Source organism: Oryza sativa, chromosome 12, assembly GCF_034140825.1.
Source record: "Oryza sativa Japonica Group chromosome 12, ASM3414082v1".
Lineage (NCBI taxonomy): Eukaryota > Viridiplantae > Streptophyta > Magnoliopsida > Poales > Poaceae > Oryza > Oryza sativa.
The window spans coordinates 15,245,144-15,266,179 of record NC_089046.1 but is presented as its reverse complement, the minus strand read 5'-3'; the positions used below and the strand labels follow the sequence as shown (position 1 = coordinate 15,266,179).

At 44.0% G+C, this 21,036-nt stretch overlaps 1 protein-coding gene across 1 annotated transcript; it reads left to right on the top strand.

Moving 5' to 3' along the window:
• The first annotated feature begins 7,146 nt into the window (after positions 1-7,146).
• On the top strand, positions 7,147-10,381 carry LOC4352143 (sulfite oxidase). The gene is made up of 12 exons (XM_015763051.3): positions 7,147-7,276; positions 7,405-7,520; positions 7,625-7,687; positions 7,789-7,825; positions 7,912-7,993; positions 8,310-8,428; positions 8,524-8,619; positions 8,753-8,863; positions 8,946-9,047; positions 9,419-9,466; positions 9,553-9,768; positions 9,897-10,381. The coding sequence occupies exons 1-12, from the start codon at positions 7,190-7,192 to the stop codon at positions 10,020-10,022; spliced, it is 1,203 nt and encodes a 400-aa protein (XP_015618537.1). The 5' UTR covers positions 7,147-7,189; the 3' UTR covers positions 10,023-10,381.
• Positions 10,382-21,036: the final 10,655 nt, after the last annotated feature.

Here is a 21,036-nt window from a genome sequence, read left to right as displayed (position 1 = left end):
CCAAAAGGACTCATCGACACCGAACGGCTGCGTCCATCGGGTCACAGAGCATACAGCTCATGTACCGCGCTACACTTTGCATATATTTCATCAGCTCATGTACAACTCAAGTAGCGCGCGTGGTACATGAGCTGATGACGGAAACGACATGCGACCTAGCTTGTTTCCATGGAAACAATGCTGCGAGGTGACTGCCAGCGATAGATGACGGTCAGGCAAAATATCTCGGAGGATACAAGTGGACAGCCACACAATGCATGGAACCAGCTAGGGGGCCACATCCTGCTTCTTTGGAGCTCTGGTGTGATCGAAGTTCGCGACATCAGACTAAGACTTCTCAATCACGACCAGAATCACACTACTGAACAGCTCGGATAAAGCTTCCTCCTGTAGGCGGTTTATAGGCCCACGAGCCATAGAGGAAAGGAATACTTCCTTCAAGGAATTAGGAGGCTAAGGCTGTGTTCGTTGCTCCTAGTTCCCAACCCCTCTCGCTCGTATTCCGCGTGCACGCTTTTCAAACTGCTAAAGGTGTGTTTTTAATAAAAAGTTTCTATACGAAAGTTGCTTAAAAAATCATATTGATCCATTTTTTTTAAAAAATAGCAAATACTTAATTAATCACACGCTAATAGACCGCTCCGTTTTCCGTACGTATTGTTCCTTTTGGGAACTGGCTAGACGAACACAGCCAAAGCCGGAGGATGACGAGCTGTGGCTATTAATTGGTTTCAACATGATTTATAAGGCAAACGATAAAAAATAACACGAACCTCAACTTGAGGTGAATGAGCCGGTTCCGTGCTGCTCTTAACCACTGTGAGCTCAAAGAGATCCACCTTCAAAATAGGAAAATCACTTGGAGAAATGAGAGAGTTTAGCTGACACTTGTTAAGATGGACAGATTCTTCTGCAACGAGGAATGGGACCTCACCTTTGGGCATCACATCCTCCATGCGTTGTCTTTTGGAATATCTGATCACTACCCCTTGCTTATCTCCAACCCGGGCAGGCCACGGAGCCGAGAACCTTCAAATTTGAGAACTTCTGGGTAAGACTATCATGATTCAAGGAGGTGGTCCTGCATGCTTGGACTCAACAAACGACACACCACGAACCTCTACACCGCCTAGCTAGCAAACAAAATGAGACGTCCTATGATTGCTTTAAAAAGATGTGTAAAGGGCGTTTGCTCAAATATCACATGGCATTGGACGTAATCCACCGATTTGACGTGGCCCAAGAGGGCCGACACCTAATTAACACAGGCAGAACACAGGCTCCGCGCGGCCCTGAAAAGAAGGCTCCTAGGTTTTGCGGTCATTGAAAGAGCAAGGGAAAAACAGGCTGCAGGTAACAAACATTACAGAGGGAGATGCAAACATGAAGTACTTCCACGGCAAAATCAATGCACGCAAAAGAAAAAACCACATCTATCGTTTGCGCAAGCAGAGTGGTTGGGCCGTCACACATAAAGAAAAGGAGCTCTCCATCGCTGAGCACATCCAACACGTAATGGGCCGGCCTGAGGCTAGAACACACGATCTCAACTGACCTTTCCTAGGAATCACCCCGCTAGACATTAGCAGCCTAGAAGAACCATTCACGGAGGGCGAAATCCAGAAGGCGACTGTACGACGTAAGAAACGTGCATCTAAATCTTCTCAACTCTACAAATGTGGTCCTTATTCCAAATAAAGATGGAGCGGAGGAAATTGGAGACTATAGACCAATAAGCCTTCGTCAAAATCTTATCCAAAGTGTTGGCCATCAGATTGCAGCCGCTCATGCATTCGATGATCTCGACAAACCAAAGCGCTTTCATCTGAGGCCGAAGTATACATGACAATTTCATGTACGTCATGAACATGGTGAGAAAGCACCATAGAAAAAGAAGATCGATTCTGCTCTTCAAACTTGACATCTCCAAGGCTTTCGACTCGGTGCAATGAGATTACCTCCTAACCTTAGTGCATAATAGGGGGTTCCCATAGAGATGGAAAAATAGGATAACGGGCATTCTATCCATTTCCATATCAAATATCCTTCTCAATGGAATTCCGGGCCAAATGATTCGGCATGGAAAGGGGTTGCAGTAGGGTGATCCTCTATCCCCGCTTATGTTCATCTTGGCAATGGATCCCCTATAACGAATGCTCAAAAAGCCACTCAAATAGGGCTGATCAGTAAGCTACGAGGCAGAGCAGTACGCTTTTGCACGTCCATGTACGCCGATAACGCGACTGTCTTCACAAACCCAAGCAAAGAGGATGTTCAGGCCTTCTCCGACCTACTCCACCACTTTGGACAAGCAACGGGATTATGTACAGACCTGCAAAAGTCACAGGTGGCACCGATTCGATGTGATAGCTTAGACCTGGACGGCATCCTTGATGGCACGCCAGCTACGCGGGCCTCCTTCCCGATGAAGTACCTAGGGCTCCTTCTTACCACAACTAGGCTATGAAGAAGGGACCTCCAACCGCTCTATGACAAAATCAATGAGCCGGATTGCAGGATGGCGAGGAAGGCATGTGGGTTAACCCTTATTGGAAATCAAGAAGCGGGTTAGAGATTATGGTTCTAATCATGACTTAGTAGATAAAAATTAACTGATGCAGCACTAAGTATGAAAAAAAACATAATATCTAGACAATCAAGGATTTGACTGATTTTCAGGGTGGTAGATACCTTAGTTAATCTAACCTGGTAAAGCGATTTAGCCGATACCGACATAAACCCTAAAACGAATCTCAACCGATATAAGTAAATCGAGCTATCAAACTAGTTAACTAAGATATATGACAAACAGGTGCTTACATTTACAAGATTAGAGTGTTGAAGCCCTAGCCGTGCCGATGCAAACAGCCATGACAAGTATAAACTCGTCGAAAAACTAGAAAAGTTAAAAGGGTGGCAAATTTGTATTGATCGTGGAGATAGTTTACAATGACCCCGGGTGTACATATTTATACCCATGGGTAGATACGAGTCTTTCTTGGGCAATAAAGAAACTTTCCTAAAGATAAAAGGAAAACATAAAGTCCTTATAAGACATTAAACACACTTTCCTAAAGATAAAAGGAAACTAGCAGACTCTTACTAATTAATAGATAAACTGACATATCACATCCTGCTTGAATTTGGTCTCTTCTAGATAAGCTTCCTTTAATTGATTAATTTCCTTAACCGAATATAGTAAGAATACGACTATTGGCGACTTGATAATTCTCATCAGCCGATTCTAGGACTTTGAAGTTGATATTGACTCTAGGCAGATGATGACTTCAGGGCTTACTAAATTTCACTGTTAACACATATAGTATTAGATAGTATCTAATTGCTATATTTTGAATCGAAGGGAATAAAATTTAGTTGACAACGCTGTCGACAGGGGATACCCGTAGACTGGATATAGAGGGTATTGGGGTACGCTGGTACGAGGATCTACGTAGTACGACATCAAGCAAACAGGAAACAGGGATTATACTGGTTCAGGCCTCTTGATAGGTAATAGCCCTAATCCAGTTGATATGGGATTATATGATGGAAACCACAGATTACAAAGGGAATAACAGAACTCGATGATGCCGACGAGACCATAGTCGAGTTGGTTCGACTAGATCACCCGGCGATTTGGCTCCTGTAGGCTCCGACTTCGTAGGCTGTGGTGGATGTGTTGGCGGTGAGATTCGATGCCTTAGGTCCTCCCGGGGGGTCCCTTTTATACCGCGGATCAATTGATCTCTAAGTCGAACTCGGAGATATCGGACCCCACACGATATGGTAACGACCCAGTCTTGTCCGCGTAGGAGTTCTCCCATGTATGGATTCTATTTCTGCCACGCGATAGATTTCCTTAACGTATACAGAAACTGCCCGTATATGCACAGGTATACCATATTGGTATACAACATACATCCAAGGGTAGAGGGTATACCTTATTCGTAACCCTGACAAACGCGAATAAGGATCAACAAAAGGAACTAGCTAGATTGAATGCTCAAATATCAATGAGTTATATTTGAAAATCGAAGTAGTAGTTCTAAAGCTATACAAGGCATCATATCTAGGGATGAAATTGGAGCGGATAGTTTCTGTTCACACTGGAGAAAAACGAATACAGGTACCTTTCGGATCGGATAATTCTCGAATAGTTCGGATGTAGACACGAATACGGATATTTTTTTCCCGAATACGAATATGGTATCGGGGTTTCTGTCGGATACGGATATCCGATGAATAGTGCTATTCGGATATCCGCAGAAGCCATGAGACATACCATATTTTTTTTATAGTTCAATGACGTTCAATATACCTTTTGAAATTTTAAAAGTAGTCTATCTTTTAACATTAGTCCCTGCTACTAATATTATTTAATTTTTTAAAAAATATAAATAATACTATATTTTTATAAAAAATGAGCTAATTATATATGATGATATTTGTTTCTACTAGAAGTTGAGTTGGTTTTCGTGTTCTAAGATAAAATTGTTTCCGTATTCGTGTCCGATCATATTCGATTTTTATTCATATTCGAGATAATCCGTATTTGTTTCCGTATCCAAGCTATTCGTGTTCGTTTCTATATCCGGTAAAAAAAATGAAAATGAATATGGTATGAGTATTATCCGTCCGTATCCGATCCGTTTTCATCTCTAATTCATATCAATGATGAGCAAATTATATCTATTCAATACTCTTTTGCAAAATCCAAATGCTAGCTGCTAATGCTATAGGATTTTAAGAACTTAACTATATAGTTCAGTTCTATTGTGCAGTGAAGAAACACTATTTTACAAACAATTAAACACACGGGCATTAATTTTTTCTCCAGAGAATATGAAATGAATTCAGGGACATTTCTGAGGCTAATTTACGCATTATTAACTGCTGCTTCGCAAAACCACTGTTTTTGGCGCAGGAGGCAAAGGATCAAAAACTAGGGGCGCAACTCACTGGGCGATATGTGCAAAGAGTCTAGAACTAAGCATAATCTATAGCGTATCACAACAACGAAAGGCCGATCCTGATCTGGACAAACGATGGGAACTGCGTTTGTTTTGTTCTTTCCTGAGACATAATAATTTAATAATGGCCACACGCCCACCTGCTACCTACCTTGTCATGTTTGCTCTGGATTGTTTGTCAGTACGAGCATGCAGTTCTTTGCTGTGTTGGTGACTACTAGAAGGCTAGTGTGTAGTGTGTGTCTATGTATACATGCACAAGAACGAAGGCCGTGGCGACTACGAGAGATATTATGTTAATTTATTATACCATTTCAGTCTTGTCTAGCTTTGTTAAACTTGGGAAGCTTGAACGAAGAATAGGAGGGGCTATTATGCTATTTTGTGTAACAGTACTTCAACTCAATATAGTGACTTATGGACAACATAATTTTTCAAAAACTTAGAGTCGGGGACATGACAATATTGACCTCGATGAGCTTTGCCACTTACTCGACAACCCAGGCTGCCTTACTTCTCCCATTCTATTTTCCGACTGCTCCTACCATGAGTCCGCGTGTATCCAAGAGCGTCACCGACATCCTCCAAGCTTGTCTTCACCGCCCACTTTGAACGGGCATTAGTGTTCCTGATGGATGGAGGTTGACAAAAATCATGACCGAGAGGCATGGTTGGAATTTTTTAAAATTTCAATGGCACGTAGTAGGTTTCGTGAATGGTAATAGTATTTTTTTAATATGATATATTTACTATGGCACGATCTAATTAACTATTTAAATAATTTAAATGGGTTGTTTATCAATATTTTCGTAGCTAGCGAAGCTATAAAGCTGGGTGCAACAGAAGATCCAGATGAAGTTAGTCAGTACAGTGAACGGCATCGGGAAATGCAGGCAGATGATGTCTGTGATGACTTCATGGAGCACTTTACAAGTCACACTTGACTTAAAAAAAAAACTCTCAATATGCAAATGCAAGCACACGCTTCTATATACTTATGTTAGTATGTCGTGCAAAACTCTTGCAACTTGGAATTCAATGATAATTAGAAACATAATTCCAATTGTTAGCTAGGATCAACTAATTATAACACATGCTGGAAAAGGAATTCCATGATACAGAGGCACATTTGCATTTACCAAATACATTCAGGGTTGAGAGAGATGTATGGTCAGCTAATACAAGGCAAACTTGACTAGGCTTTTATAGAGTACCTGTAGAACGGCACAAATGCAAGGCACAAGTCAAACAAACTTCAAAACTGTTGAAGATGATTGGATGAACATATATGTGCAAATTTGCAAAAATACAGTGGAAAATGAACGATGGCCTAAGTCAGTATTTTGACTATTTTTAAATAAATCAAATAAAATACTCTCTCCGTTGTATATTATAAGTCGTTTTCACTTTTCCCTAGTCAAACTAATTTAAGTTTGATCAAATTTATAGAAAAATATAACTATTTTCAACATGAATCAAGCATACTTTTAAAATGTGTTAAATGTTAGTTTTGATGAAACTAGTTTGGTGCTATAGTAATTACTAATTTTTTCTATATATGGTGGGTCAAGTTTGACTATGAAAAAAAATTAAAACGACTTATAATTTTAAACGAAGGAAGTACATCTTAAGGAGTTTAACATGTACCAGACCTATACATTTATTAAAATAATATCCTAGTTATAACTTTCCAACCTATACACACATATCCTAATAAGAACATTTATAAAGTCTGTTAGTTACGCAACTACACTACAATAGAAGCAGGAGACCACTCTGTTTTGGAGGATGTAAAAAATTCCAACTAATGCACTAATACTTGACAAATAAACTTCTTCCACATACCAGACATAAAAGGAACGAGTATCATAATGAACATTAGGTGTGATAATGCTATCTACTCCCTCTATCCCAAAATATAATAATTTTTAAGTGGATGTGACATATTTTAGTACATTGAATTTGGACATTCCTACCTCATCCCCGCAGAAAAACAAAATCAAAACTTTGTACTTTAAAGTTACCAAGAAAATTTCTTTTTATTTTTTTTTGTCTCCTCACAAAAAAAAAGAAGAAACAAAGTCTTCTTGTTAAGTTTGTACTACCATCGCACCAGAGAGAGAGAGAGCTGGAAATGGATCCCCTTTAAAAGCCGTTGCGTTGGCTCTGCCGCCTTGGCAACAACATCCAATTTCCAAACCAAGAGAGAAGCAGCAGCGATGGCGATGCGGCAGGGAGCGCTGCGAGGCCCCTCCGATTACTCCCAGGAGCCCACCCGCCACCCCTCCCTGCGCATCAACGCCAAGGTGCCGGCCGTGATCGCAGCAGCAAGAATCGCATCTTCTTCCTTGAGTTTCTACTCGTACGTACTCGCGTTGAGTTCTTTTGTCGCGCAAGTAAAATGTGTTTTTTGGGGGGCGATGGATGCGTGCAGGAGCCGTTCAATGCGGAGGCGACGAGGCGGGACCTCGTGGCGTCCTACATCACCCCCGTGGATCTCTTCCTCAAGAGGAACCATGGCCCCATCCCCATCCTCCACGACATCGACAGGTACGGTTCTTGATTTGTATTTCCTCTCTTTGCCTGATTTATTTTTGTCACCTTCTTAGTTTCAACTTAAAATGGTTTCAGTCTTTTGTTTTGTGGATTTGCAGCTACTATGTGACGGTTGCCGGTCTGATAGAGAGGCCAGCGAAGCTTTATCTGAATGACATCAAGTGAGTCGTGTGTCAGTCATCGTGGCTGTGCTATGCATGCCTTCTGTTTGATGATATGCCTGAGAGGTGATCGAGTTTTTTCGTGCTTTCTTTGTGTGCAGGAAGCTGCCCAAGTACAATGTCACTGCCACTCTGCAGGTGGATTTTGGTGTCCTGGTGGACTGGTGGTGTGTGTGTGGATTCTTAGGGCCGAATTTTGTGTGACATGGTTTCGATTGGTTCAGTGTGCAGGGAACAGGAGGACCGAAATGAGCAAGAGCAGGAAGGTGAGAGGCGTCGGATGGGATGTCTGCGCTCTCGGGAATGGTTAGTGTGCTTCACTTCTCAATCTTCTTTGTGTCTTACTATTAGCGTGGTGGAATACGGCAAAAGGAAGAAAGAAAGAAAAAAGATGCATGGACATTCTCCAGTTAAGTGTGTATAGGAAGTTGTCATCACTCACCAATGTAATAAGGAAACCTGTCTTATATGATCTTAGCTGCAATTTTGAATAGAAGTGAGTTCCATGAGATTGATAAAGGATGTGCTGTAAATGTTTAACTTAATTCTTCTGCACTTTTTTACTGTCTTCGATGCATAATCATCATATTCACTGTCACTGAATTTATGTGCTTCATTTTAGCGACATGGGGAGGAGCTAAGTTATCTGATGTCCTTCAGCTCATTGGTGTGCCATATCATACTGAAATTACTCCATCAGGAGGAAAGCATGTTGAGTTCACTAGTGTAGATCAGTGCCCTGTGAGTTTCTTGAGACTTCATTTATGAAAAAAAAAAATATATATATGACAGCTTTAGTTATTTTTTCTATAACATCTTTTTCAAAATATTATTAGGAGGAAAAAGGTGGCCCTTACAAAGCATCGATTTCTTTAGGCCATGCAACAAATCCTGCAGCAGATGTACTGGTTGCATATGAAATGAATGGTGAGGTAGGACCATAGGAGATAATAATAGGTTATATCTTATATACCATCCTTACATCCATCTATCAGGATATTTGGTTATTTCATATATCTGTGCATTTTTCTAATCATATCCCTATTATGTGTTTTTGTTACAAAGGTGCTCAAGCGTGATCATGGATACCCTCTCCGTGTCGTAGTTCCAGGTGTGATTGGTGCTCGTTCAGTCAAATGGTTGGACAGAATTGACATAATTGAGGAAGAGTGTCAGGTATGCATTATCTAACTTCTTGTCAATATGTAAATATATTTTCAGTTTGCCAAAAAGATTTTTGAAACTCGTTCATTTTCAGGGTTTCTTTATGCAAAAGGATTACAAAATGTTCCCTCCATCTGTTGATTGGGACAATATTGTGTGGTCAACCAGGAAGCCCCAAATGGACTACCCAGTTCAGGTGTTAATTCTTAACCGTCTTGTTTCCACACAGTAAGAGCAAGAGCAACTATAGCAAATTGAGCAATTCAGAAACAAAAAACATCATGTTCCTAACCATGAAAAGTCTGAGTATACAAGGAATTTCCAGTATACATCATTTCGATACAACAGCATATTGGAATGAGGATGGCATCCGTATTTTGTGCTGCTTATCTAAATATCACACAGTAAACTACATGAAGTTCTGTTTCCAATTTACATTGTCATATATTCTATTTTGCCATGCAAAACCTTACTGTAACAGTAATTTCCTCTAGTAATTTACTGTATTGCATAATATTGAAAAATTGTGTGCACTAATTACCTTTTGGACCGACTCTGATATTTCAGTCTGCCATATGCTCTTTGGAAGACACAAATGCCATCATTCCAGGAGAAGTGAGTTCAGCTTCTTAACTGGGCTTTTTTATTTCCATTTTGCTTCATGACTTACCCCTAACGCTTTGCCTTATTGTGCTCTTCAGGTGACTGTCACTGGATATGCGTTGTCAGGAGGCGGCCGAGGTATTGAGAGGGTGGATATATCCACTGACGGTGGCAAGACTTGGTTCGGTGCTGTCCGGTACCAAAAGGAAGGTGTACCATACGTCGCAGGTGACATAAGTAGTGACAAGTGGGCTTGGGTTCTCTTCAAGACTGTTATCGATGTGAAAGGTGACACGGAGGTTATCGTAAAAGCGGTATGCTATCTTGCTAGTTCGTCCTACTTGCAATTCAATGTTGTTTTTTCTGTTCCATTTTACATATTGGCTGCAGGATTGTTCATTCTAATATAAATGTACTGAATCTTGTGGCACAAACTATGCAGGTTGATTCCAGTGCAAATGTGCAACCTGAGAGCGTGGAGACCATATGGAACCTTAGAGGGATCCTGAACACCTGCTGGCACCGTGTTCGCCTTCTGACAATACACAACCTTAGAAGCCTTTTGTGATGATCCTACACATACACCTAACTAGTATTATCTCTTTAAATTTACCGCTCTATGTTGCACTGTCGTTCCGCTTTCGGATCTGCATTGGAGAAAAAGAGTCAAGAGGGACCAATAATATAATGCTGGCTGACTTGCTTGGATGCTGGAATAAAATCCCGTGCCACCTTGTTATCCTATTCTTTTTGAGTAAGAAATATGTGTGTATGAAATAATGGGCACAGGCTAGATCAACCTCATTTAAGAGTGCAAAACAGTTTGCCTCTTTGTTTTATTTGGATGCAACAATTGGTCAACATACATGGAATGGTTTCAGATTTGTGTAACCATGTAGAGAAATAGTGATCTGAAGATTTTTCATATGCTCGTTTGGTACTGAATCATCATAATTTCAATCTTTTAGTATTATTACTCCTACATTTTAGACAAAAGCTGGCTGAAGCCGTTTAAGTTACTTTTCTTCTTTTTTTTTTTGAAGCGGAAAGGAGTTCTGTCGTTTTATATTGGTAGAGGGACAGAAAAACAGTTATGTTACTCATACTTAGATTAATTAATCTATCTATTTGGGCTTCTGATCCATGAAAATTTGCATTCCGTCTCTGTTTATTCAATCTGTAATCTCAAACATTTCCAAGAATGTGTGATTGAATTGCAGAATGAGCTTGGTATGCTTACTAAGTACACCCTCCAACTAAAAAGAATTAAACTTCTAACTGTGAATATGGACATAAAAGAAGATGGAGTGGGTAAGGATTTGTACCAAGAGTAAGAGGGCAAAGTGTTTATTTATCCTCTTTTCTCCTTGTCAGCATTTATCAAAACTGAATCAACATTACAAGCGGTGACAGGATCAAAAGAGCAATATTTATGCAAGTTTGGATGTATTCTTCGATTGCATGTAAGATAGAAGCATATGAGGTGATCATGTTTAGAGGCCTAGCTTGTGATCGTTGAATTGTGCTGGCTTGATGCCCCCCCCCCCCCCCCCCCCCGAAAGGCCTTGTTGGGTCAATTCCATGAGGGAGGGATTTGAGGGGATTTATTCCAGATCTATTGTGGTGTGAAATTATTCCTCCTCAATCCCCTCCAAACCGAACAAAGCCTAAGTGTTTATGAAAATAAATTGGTATAGCCCTTATATATATGTTTAGATGTCCTATACGTTCAGCACAAAATAATATTATCGTTCAATATATATAGACTAAAAGAAAATAAAATTTATTAAACGCAACAATATGTAGAAGCAATCACAACAAACGGGATTTTCATAATCCATGGCAACGCCATTAGCATTCAAAAGCTCTTTTTTTTTTACTGACAAAATCAGATGGTCTAAGGCAGTTTAATTATGACTTTTTTTTTGGCACCTTCTGTTTCTGAATTTCAGATGCCCAATTCCACTTTCCCAAACTTTTCTGCATATATTCTGGCTGTATTGCTGATAATAAATATTAGACCAAAGAATCAACAACCGTAGAGTTATATAGAATTGAAGGTACATGGCACTCTCCTTGAGCACATTTGCAGATATATATGGGCATTGAAAATTTTGCTGGACTCTAGGAGTGACGATTTAGGTATGGAAGGCACCAGGACGGATCAGTGGGCAAGTGAGGTGGTTTATGCAACCACAAGGCCACCAGTGATTTTGATCAGTGAGCTGTAGTGTACTACCGTTTATAATTTTTATCCTAATTTGCAATCAACACCTAATAGTACTTCTAATATGTTTGAAAGGTGGCTATATGGATCAAATTTTGGTTTGGGACAACAGCTATTTCTTGGGCTACATGGCTAAGTTGCAATGACATGGTGTTGATAATGCAAAAGCGTGTTATCCTATATGCAGGTAATTTCAGGTCCACACGCTATGTTCGGCATTAGATTTTGTTGCAAAAAGAGGAGAAACGGGATTATGCAAGAACATCTAAAAACCTACAGCTATGTAAATATGTAATAAGACATGGCTATGTGCATCTGTCGGTGTGGAGGCTGGGGTATATTTATATTCCATTATCTAGAAAGGATGTGCATGTGTAGGCCGCAGTTGATAGGAATAACATAAACAAACACTATAGTTGTTGATCATGTATTAGTCAATGTTATAAAACCAGCCCCGAAATCACATCGGAAACCAAACGCGGAAGAAAATGCCATAGAAGATCCAAACACAATGACGACACCGAGGTACGATATTTAATAACGGAGTTCAGTTGAGGCCTACATCTCCGGGGTACTGATTACGGGCGCTCCTTCCCTATCCAGCATATACAGCGTATCAGAGTTACAACGACTCACGGCCGGTCACCGCCGCCAGCTGCTCCCTCTCGCTATGCTAAGTCGCCATGCGGTAACAACAGGCACGCGCCCTCTATTTATGAGAGATTCTAGAATAGAGTCTGACTCATACTCTGGTCCTAATACCTATTACAACTTTGAGTCCTAAACTGTAACCGACTACGTACACATATTCGACACAAACTCTATCAAACTCCATTTTGGCAAATATGCCACAGCAACCTGAATTTGTTCCTTGCTCGAACCTCCATGTACCAGGACTTGAGTTGGTTCCTTTTCGCTGCTCACACCGAGCCGCCCCGATAAGCCTTCATCAGGCTCACCGTAAACAAGAGACTCCGCTATCCCTGTAATTTCTTCTTCTTGACTCCACCTGCAACAGTGCTTCACCCTATCTCATATCACCACAGTCGTCTTGCCAAGCCAAATTGGATCCTTCCTAGCTGTCACATCATACACTTCCCGAAGACTATGTTCAACTCCATCTACCGTCTTAAATTTGACTTGATCTAATCCATGGTCAGATAACCCGCGTTATCACCAAATAGATAAATCAAACTCACCTACAAGTCTAAACTTGCTTTAAATCTAGTACTCTATTAATTGTTGAAACTTGTCTGAAATTGGGCTGAACTTGTTAACTGTGGTCTGGAATGAACATGGTCTGAATTTGCTGTTGAGATTGGTCTGAACTTGGTGTCAAATTGGACTGAGCTTATATTGCATTTGCTGTTGAAATTGGTCTGCATTTGGTCTCAATGGTCAGAAATTGGATCTCGTACGTCACCATTAGTCTGAACTTTAATTTCTTGAATTGAAAAACTCGGAACATCATGTAAAATTTATCACTTTTTCCACGATTGCACAAAATCAAAATTACTGATTGTACCATAATGATTGCACAGATTAAACAACACTGGATAACTGGCTAACTGCAGTTCATTGCATGCATTACAGGAAAACACATTATGCTGCTAGATTACTACTAGTACATTATAGTTCCCTAAGATATTGGCAAATGCTATAATATTACAAACGGAGTTGTTCCGTTGTTGACACAAAATTACCCTAAAATACAGTGTAGATAGGACGAAACAATTGGAGTTTCAACCGGATCCAATCGACTGAAACCTTACCATTACATCCCAATCCAAATTAAGCCAGAGTTTTCGCGGGAGGGGACTGGGGTCTGGTGTGTGTGCCGGGGGGTGGGGGTGAGGGGGCTCACCTGGAGGGCGTGCCTGTTCTGCTTGAACTTGAGGAACCTGCGGACGCAGAAGAGGACCTGCTCCTCCGAGAGCGGGCACCTCTCGCGGAGCCATCGGCCGAGCTCCTCCACCATTCCACCCGACGGCAGCTGCGCCGACAGCCTCGCGTAGAGCGCCCACCTCGCACCATCCAGCGGTCGCCGCTCCGGGCTCGCGTACTGGAGACCGCGCGCCTGACTCCCCGGGGCCTGTGAGAGGCGCCACTACATCAGAGACCTGACAACATGGTGTTCTGCTTCTTCTCGTCTCATAATTATGTTGGAATTAATAGATGGGCTAAGGCCTATTCGAATATTAATTCTTTGGAAAATCACAAAAGCCCACCTCATGGGATGGCATACATGTGGAGTTTAGTACCACTTTGCTTATTCTAGGAGAGGGGACCTCCTTAAAAGGGAGGATGCCCTCCTAGCCACTTGAAGCATGTGTGGTGGAGAGAAGAGGGGGAACACGCGCTTGCTTGCTCGCCTTGCCTAGCAGGGCAGAATTGACTCCTCACCCTTACACAGATGCAGCCTTCTTTTGCAGTTTTGTTTTGCTGCAGGAAAATTCGGATTTGTTTTGTTGTTGGAAACATTCCGGAAAATCCGGTGCATGAAAACGGCGTGGAGTCCGGATCAGTTACGCACGACTTATCCGGTTTGGTTACGCGGAGTGGAGATCGTGCGGGCGCCCTGATCAAGCGACCTATCTCTATATAAACCGAGCCGCTGCCTTCACGCAACACACGTGAAATCAATCTAGGGTTTGCCTCCTCCTCTGTGCTGCGCCGTCGCTCGTAGACTACTCCAGTTTTGTTTTGCTGCAGGAAAATTCGGATTTGTTTTGTTGTTGGAAACATTCCGGAAAATCCGGTGCGTGAAAACGGCATGGAGTCCGGATTAGTTACGCACGACTTATCCGGTTCGGTTACGCGGAGCGGAGATCGTGCGGGCGCCTTGATCAAGCGACCTATCTCTATGTAAACCGAGCCGCTGCCTTCACGCAACACACGCGAAATCAATCTAGGGTTTGCCTCCTCCTCTATGCTGCGCGTCGCTCGTAGACTACTCCATCCCGCTGGCAGGGCAGAATTGACTCCTCACCCTTACGCAGATGCAGCCTTCTTTTGCAGTTTTGTTTTGCTGCAGGAAAATTTGGATTTGTTTCGTTGTTGGAAACATTCCGAAAAATCCGGTGCGTGAAAACGGCGTGGAGTCCGGATCAGTTACGCACGACTTATCCGGTTCGGTTACGCGGAGTGGAGATTGTGCGGGCGCCCTGATCAAGCGACCTATCTCTATATAAACCGAGCCGCTGCCTTCACGCAACACACGCGAAATCAATCTAGGGTTTGCCTCCTCCTCTGTGCTGCGCCGTCGCTCATAGGCTACTCCATCCCGCTTGCAGGCGTGCACCTGCGATCGGAAGAGCAGGTTTCCGGAACCTCTGCCTTCGACGTCCTGCACCGGGAGAAGCGGCAGTAAGGTTTTTGGGAAGCGCTTCACGCGACTGCTCCCTGTTTGTCCGCGACGGCTCGCCTTCCTCTTCGTTCGCGTGCTGCGCGCCTTCGTCGACGCTCGCAACCGCGAGTAGTTCCTGCCGAGCAACCGGTCTTTCCGCCACCTTGGTACGTGTTCGACATGTTGCGCATATTTGATCTGTTTATGTTTTACTGCTTAGTTTACATGTGTAGATCTAATGATGCGTTAATGCTAGTATACATCTGTAATGTCATGATTTATTTATGGAATATATTAAATCATTATATGCCTATATTCTCAACAATCCAAAAACCTTATTATAGGCGCTATGATTTTACTATGGCTGGTTTTGCCGATGCACTGAGGCCGGATAAATTTACCGGTGTGCACTTTAAGAGATGGCAGATCAGGGTCACTCTGTGGCTGACAGCTATGAAATGCTTCTGGGTGAGTACTGGCAAGCCTATGGGCGTTCTTAATGCTGACCAGGAGAAAGAATTCGATGAGGCCACTACTCTCTTTGTGGGATGCATTCTTAGCGTGCTTGGCGATCGTCTGGTCGAGGTGTATATGCATATGACCGACGCTAAAGAGTTGTGGGATGCACTGAATACTAAATTCGGTGCTACTGATGCTAGCAATGTGTCACGTCCTGATAAATTCATCCCGAAATTAAAAATCATTTTCTAAAAGGAATAATAGAATTAATTAAAATTCGAAAAGAAATTGGCAAACACTAAAATACGTACAAGAAAAATTCAAATGTGGCCCGGAGAATTTTTGTTAAATTCTCCTTGGTCTAAAAAGAGCCCTCAAATTTTAGTGGAATTTTCAGAGCACAAATAATAATTATTAAGAAATAAACAAAGTTAAAATGATTTTATAAAAAGAAAAATCCTAAAAAGTCCTTTTTTCCCCCTCCCCCTCTTGGGCCGGCTCGGCCCATCCCTCCCCCTCTCTCTCCTCTTCCCCGCGGCCCATTCGGCCTCCTCCCCGCGAGCGTGCCGCTGACGGGCGGGCCCGCCCGCCACCCTCGCTGACGGGTGGGGCCCACCCGTCATCCCCTTCCTCCCGCCGCTCCCGCCGCCTCGCCCGTGCCCTAGCGCCGCCGCCGCCGCAAATCCCGCCGCTCCCGTCCGCCCCGCGTGCAATCAAGAGGGGGGAAATATTCCCCGTGATTCCCTCCCTCTTTCCCCCCATTTTTCCCTCCCTCTCTCCCTCGGATTCGTTCGGAATCTTTCCCCCTAAACCTCGCCGGCGCATCAATGGCGGCCGGATCTTCCGCGCCCGTTTCCCCCTCATCCGGCCGCCCTCTCTCACTCCCAACCCTATATAAACCCTCCCCGTGCCTCCCTCCACCGTTTCCGCCACTCGCCGCTCTCTCTCCCCGCCGGAATCGAGCTCGCACCGTCGCCCTCTCTCTCCGTCGTCGCCGCCGAGCTCCCGTCCACCGCCGTTGTCGCCCCGGACCACCTCTCCCCTCGGCGCCGCCTCCTTCGGCTTCGCCGCATCCCCGGCGACCTCGTCCACCCCTCCGTTTCGCTCGCCGACCGCCGGAGCACCGTCGACCCCGTCCACCCGAGCCGCGCCGCCGCCTTCCTCCGCTCCGGTCGCCGTTTCCGTCGTCGCCATCGACCCGGGGTGAGCCGTGGACCGCCGCTTCTTTTCCCCCTTCCCTTCCCCTCCCTCGGCCGCCGCTCCGCCGTGCCTATGGCCGCCGCCGGCGACCATAGGGGCGCGGGCGCGCCGCCTCCCGCCGCTGCGCCGGCGTGGCCGCCTTCGGGCGCACCGTGCGGCTGCCGCGTGGGGCCCGGCTGTCAGCCGCCCGCGCCCTCGGGTGCAGCTGACGCGTGGGACCCACGGCGCCGGCCGGTGTGAGCCCGGGTGCGCCCGGTCCACCGTGGACCGTGGGGCTGCCGCGTGGGCCCCACCCCCGTGGACCCGGTCCGCGCGCCCCTCCCCTCGGCTGACGCAATAAATCCATTTTAAATTAAAAATTAAATGAAGAAATTCGCAAATATTCATTTAAAGAGCATATAAACTTCAAATGGCCATAACTTGGCCATTTGAACTCGGAATTGGACCGTTCAAGTCTCTAATTTTTCCTTAAGAAGTCAAGAACCCATTTTTGTGCTTTGTTTCTGCTTGTTATATGGAGTTTATTAGAGTAAAAGCCTTTTCTTTTCCGTTGGTCGTGTAGACACTGCAGCTTCGGAGGATCCGCTCTTCGTGGAAGTTGAAGCCGGCGTTTGGGAAAGCGAGCAAGGCAAGTCACATCATCCTTGAACATATTGAATCCCAGTTTATAAAATTATTTTAATTTAAATTAATGCATTATCGCTTTATTTAAATTCCCGCGTTACCACTGTTTTATTTAGCCATGCCTATTTACCTTTGTTATGACCTTATTATTGTTGTTATTGTTATTATTACCTTGTTCACCCTAGAATAAACAAAACCCCAACTAGTGGGTACTCTATTCATGGTTCCACTAGTATGAATTTAGGTAGATGCTTCGCTGATTAATAGGACAACATTAGGTGGTTTTATAACTTTAGACTTGGGGAATATTCATATCTCTTGGACACTATGGAATGGTTGGCTTATGGTGGAATTGGACATACACCTCTCTTCCTCTTTCAAAACCCCTAAAACCTGTTTTCCGGTGGGGTTTGGGTGCATGCCAGTTGTGGGAAGTAGCACCCCGGCCACTATAAGGAGTAAGCTCGGGCCTCTGTTGCAAAGCACTACCGTACTTCCACATGTCTAGTGGGTAAGGCTTAGTTTGTGGCTCAGTCTGGTTATAAACAAAAGTACACGGATGGAGATGGACGAAGTCGGGGGTCGATGGACATCTCTAGGACAAATGAAGGCTACACGAGCTGCGGCCCGGTAGTCGAGATGTCATGGCACAGGGCTGGTGTCCTGCTGCTAGGGGCTCAATCCTGCCTACCTGTCCCGGAGGTTCCGGCCGTAGGTGGGGTTGGGTCGGTACTCTTGTCTATGGCTAGGATGGGTTGGAAACTATGTCACGTCTTCCGTCCGTATACCGTGGTGGTATGTGGCACGTGGTTACACGTGAGGAAGATGTGTCTTGTGGGTAAAGATGTACACCTCTGATCAGAGTATAATCTATTCGAATAGCCGCGCCCTCGGTTATGGGCAAGCCGAGCAATGTACCCAAGTCAGTGTTTTAATTCTTAAAATTTGCTTAACAACTAAAATGTGGAATGGTTGGCCTGGGTTGGCTTGGGACGAGCTGGGACCCAGGGTCGGGTTGCCAGTTCGGTCTGAATCATCGTAGGCCTTGGGTTAAGGCAGGTTCGTGAGGGTTCACGGCCTTGATTAATAACACTGTGTAACTCTAGGATCGTCTTATAAAATGGCTTTGGGCAACTAAGTGACTTTTAAATGCTGTTTTCTGCAAAGCTTAACCCCTATATTTTTACCCCTTGTACCCCCTTGCATTAATCATGCATCTGCCGGTGTGGCTTGCTGAGTGCTGTGGTTGTACTCATTCTTGCTCAATCTTTTCCCCCCCCTTCAGTAAGAGAAGCTTAGGAGAAGAAGTCTTAGGTGGAGTCCTGGCTTATACCCCAGTTGAGCGCCTGTGAAGATGGAGCCGTAGGCCCGCAAGTCCGCTGCTGTTTATTTTTGTTTGTCAGGCCTGAGGTGCCTTTGTAATAATGTAAATATTATCGATATAATAAAGATGTGTCTTTTATATCATGTTTGTGTGGTGTACCCCGGCTTTTCCTGGGACGGGGATTAATACACTAGCGTTCGGGAAAAGGCAATTTTCTCGGTCGTGACAAGCTGGTATCAGAGCCATCTCGACTGTAGGATAAGCCAAGTGGATAAAACCTAAGGACATATTTTATAAATAAAACTATTTGCGAAAGTTCCTTTTTTCTCCTTCCCCTAATGCTATTTGCAAAAGGTTTACTCCCTTCTTCCTTTTTCGGATTTCCACTAGTACTTGATGGTTAGTTTTGCAAAGAAGAAGATGTCGTCAATTGTCTGCCGAAGCTCCAGAAGGCTGCAGGATCCGCTAGTGAAGTGAGGGAAGCAGTGAAGCCAGCGGTGAAGCAGGAGTGAAGATCTTGGAGAACCCGTCACAGAACCTAAGCCACCCTCTAGGGTAGAGTCGTTAGTCGTGTGTTTCCTTGCTTGTGTGTGTAGCGCGTGGTTTGCATCAGTGGGTTGTGATGTAACCATGCTAGGTTGTTTGCTTAATCAACTTGCAGAATAAGTGAAACAAACAACACATCAGCAAGAAGAGTTAGTTCCTTTAAGGTCCTGTCCCTAGTTCTGGTCTATTCTTTCCTGGCTTGTTTCCTCTCTCACCTCAATCCCTATCACAGATGTTTAACAGAGAAAAAGGAAAGAATGTCAGCGGGTATGCCTCTAGTAACTTAAGTTTCCAACTCAATCCACCACTGGCCTCAAGAGAGTTAACTAGGGCACACCCTTGGTCCATTCCAAGCATGCTGCTTAGTTCACAGCTACCATTGGTTGGAAGTCAAGACCAAAATCAGTATGTGTTTGATCGAGCATTTGCCACCCAGGTCAATGAGCTTCCAATGCCAGAAGAGGATGTCCCCTTTTGTCACGATTGTAGAGAACGAGGACACTATGCCCTGAATTGTCCATGGGTATATGCCAAAGAAGCCCCTTCCTTTGGTTTAGCAGGGCAGACATCGCTAAACCAGCCTCCTCGCAGCAAGTCAAGCTTGCAGCCTAGTGTGCAAAGTAGAGAGCCCAATGGAGAGAATCCATTGAATCCCGAGAATTGCTTTCCTCCTAGCCTTTCGTACCACATGGGGTCACGTACTAAGCAAGCCAAAGGCAAGAAGAGTAAGAATCAGAAGAGAAAAGCACCGATGCGAACTGAAGAAGAAGTACATAAGATGACTATTACCAGCACCGAATGGCCTCCAGCAGGGATAACTATTCCTAGACGTCAAAGAGGAAATACCTTCCGAGGTGCACGACAGTTGACCCAGCACCTCCTAAGCCATGGCGGCAGAGTATCTGATAGTGAAGGGTCAGATCAAGTCTCCTCGGATTATGAAGATGAGTCTCTCCGACATCTCGGCGAGGAAGAGATGGAATCAAAAGCATGCCCCCGTTGTGGAGAAATTGGACACGTTGCTAGCATGTGTCTCACACTCTGCCCTCATTGTGAGGAAGACCATCCACCAGGTGGATGTCCCACCCGCAAGGTCACATGTTTTCTGTGCGAAGGTACAAACCATGTGCCCAAGGATTGCCAACTCAGTGTGTTGTTGACCAAGACCGCAGAAATCCAACGAACAACCCTACGATTGTCTCATCAGCTAGTCAGCTCCAACAACAACATCGACGATATCATCCACAGCACCAATGCTCCTCCTGCTGCACCTGACTCTGCAATAAATCATAGCAATAATACCTTCAGCACCAACCATTCTCTGCACCGACGGCCTCAGCAAAGAATTGTCGTCGATGGAAGAAGTTGTGTCTCTCCCCGACCTACTCTAGGCCGAGCAAAGGGCAATCAACCTCAGGAGGGTGATACCAAGCAGAAGACCGTTATCTGCTTCGAATAGCAATCAGAAGGAAGCTTCTCCTGTGAATGATAGCAATATGCAGTCCTATCACATCATCACAGAACCAATCAAGGATGCAGTCACTAGAACAATGCCAGCTATACCTCTCCAGAATCAGAATGAGTAGCCATGTTTGTGATTTTCAGTTCGCTACTTATCATTGTGTTGTCGAAAGTTTGCAGCAATCATGTAATAAATAAATATATTCATGTCTATAAACAGTGAGCTTGCTATGTTTATGGATGATTCCTGTTGAGGATACAATGTACCGATGTTAAGCACCTTCCCTTTTTGTTTAAGGCAGGGCCTTGTATTCGTATAATAAGGGAGAAATGTGTAATACAGACAAGTTCTAAGAGGAATCTTTTGGAAGATGCGGATATGTGATCATGTGTAT

Bases quoted from the DNA above. Each gene is read 5' to 3' on its own strand.
- LOC4352143 (XM_015763051.3), top strand. From the start codon at position 7,190: ATGGCGATGCGGCAGGGAGCGCTGCGAGGCCCCTCCGATTACTCCCAG. The intron at 7,521-7,624 runs GTACGGTTCTTG...GTGGATTTGCAG, and splicing joins ATCCTCCACGACATCGACAG to CTACTATGTGACGGTTGCCG. The intron at 8,429-8,523 runs GTGAGTTTCTTG...AAATATTATTAG, and splicing joins CTAGTGTAGATCAGTGCCCT to GAGGAAAAAGGTGGCCCTTA.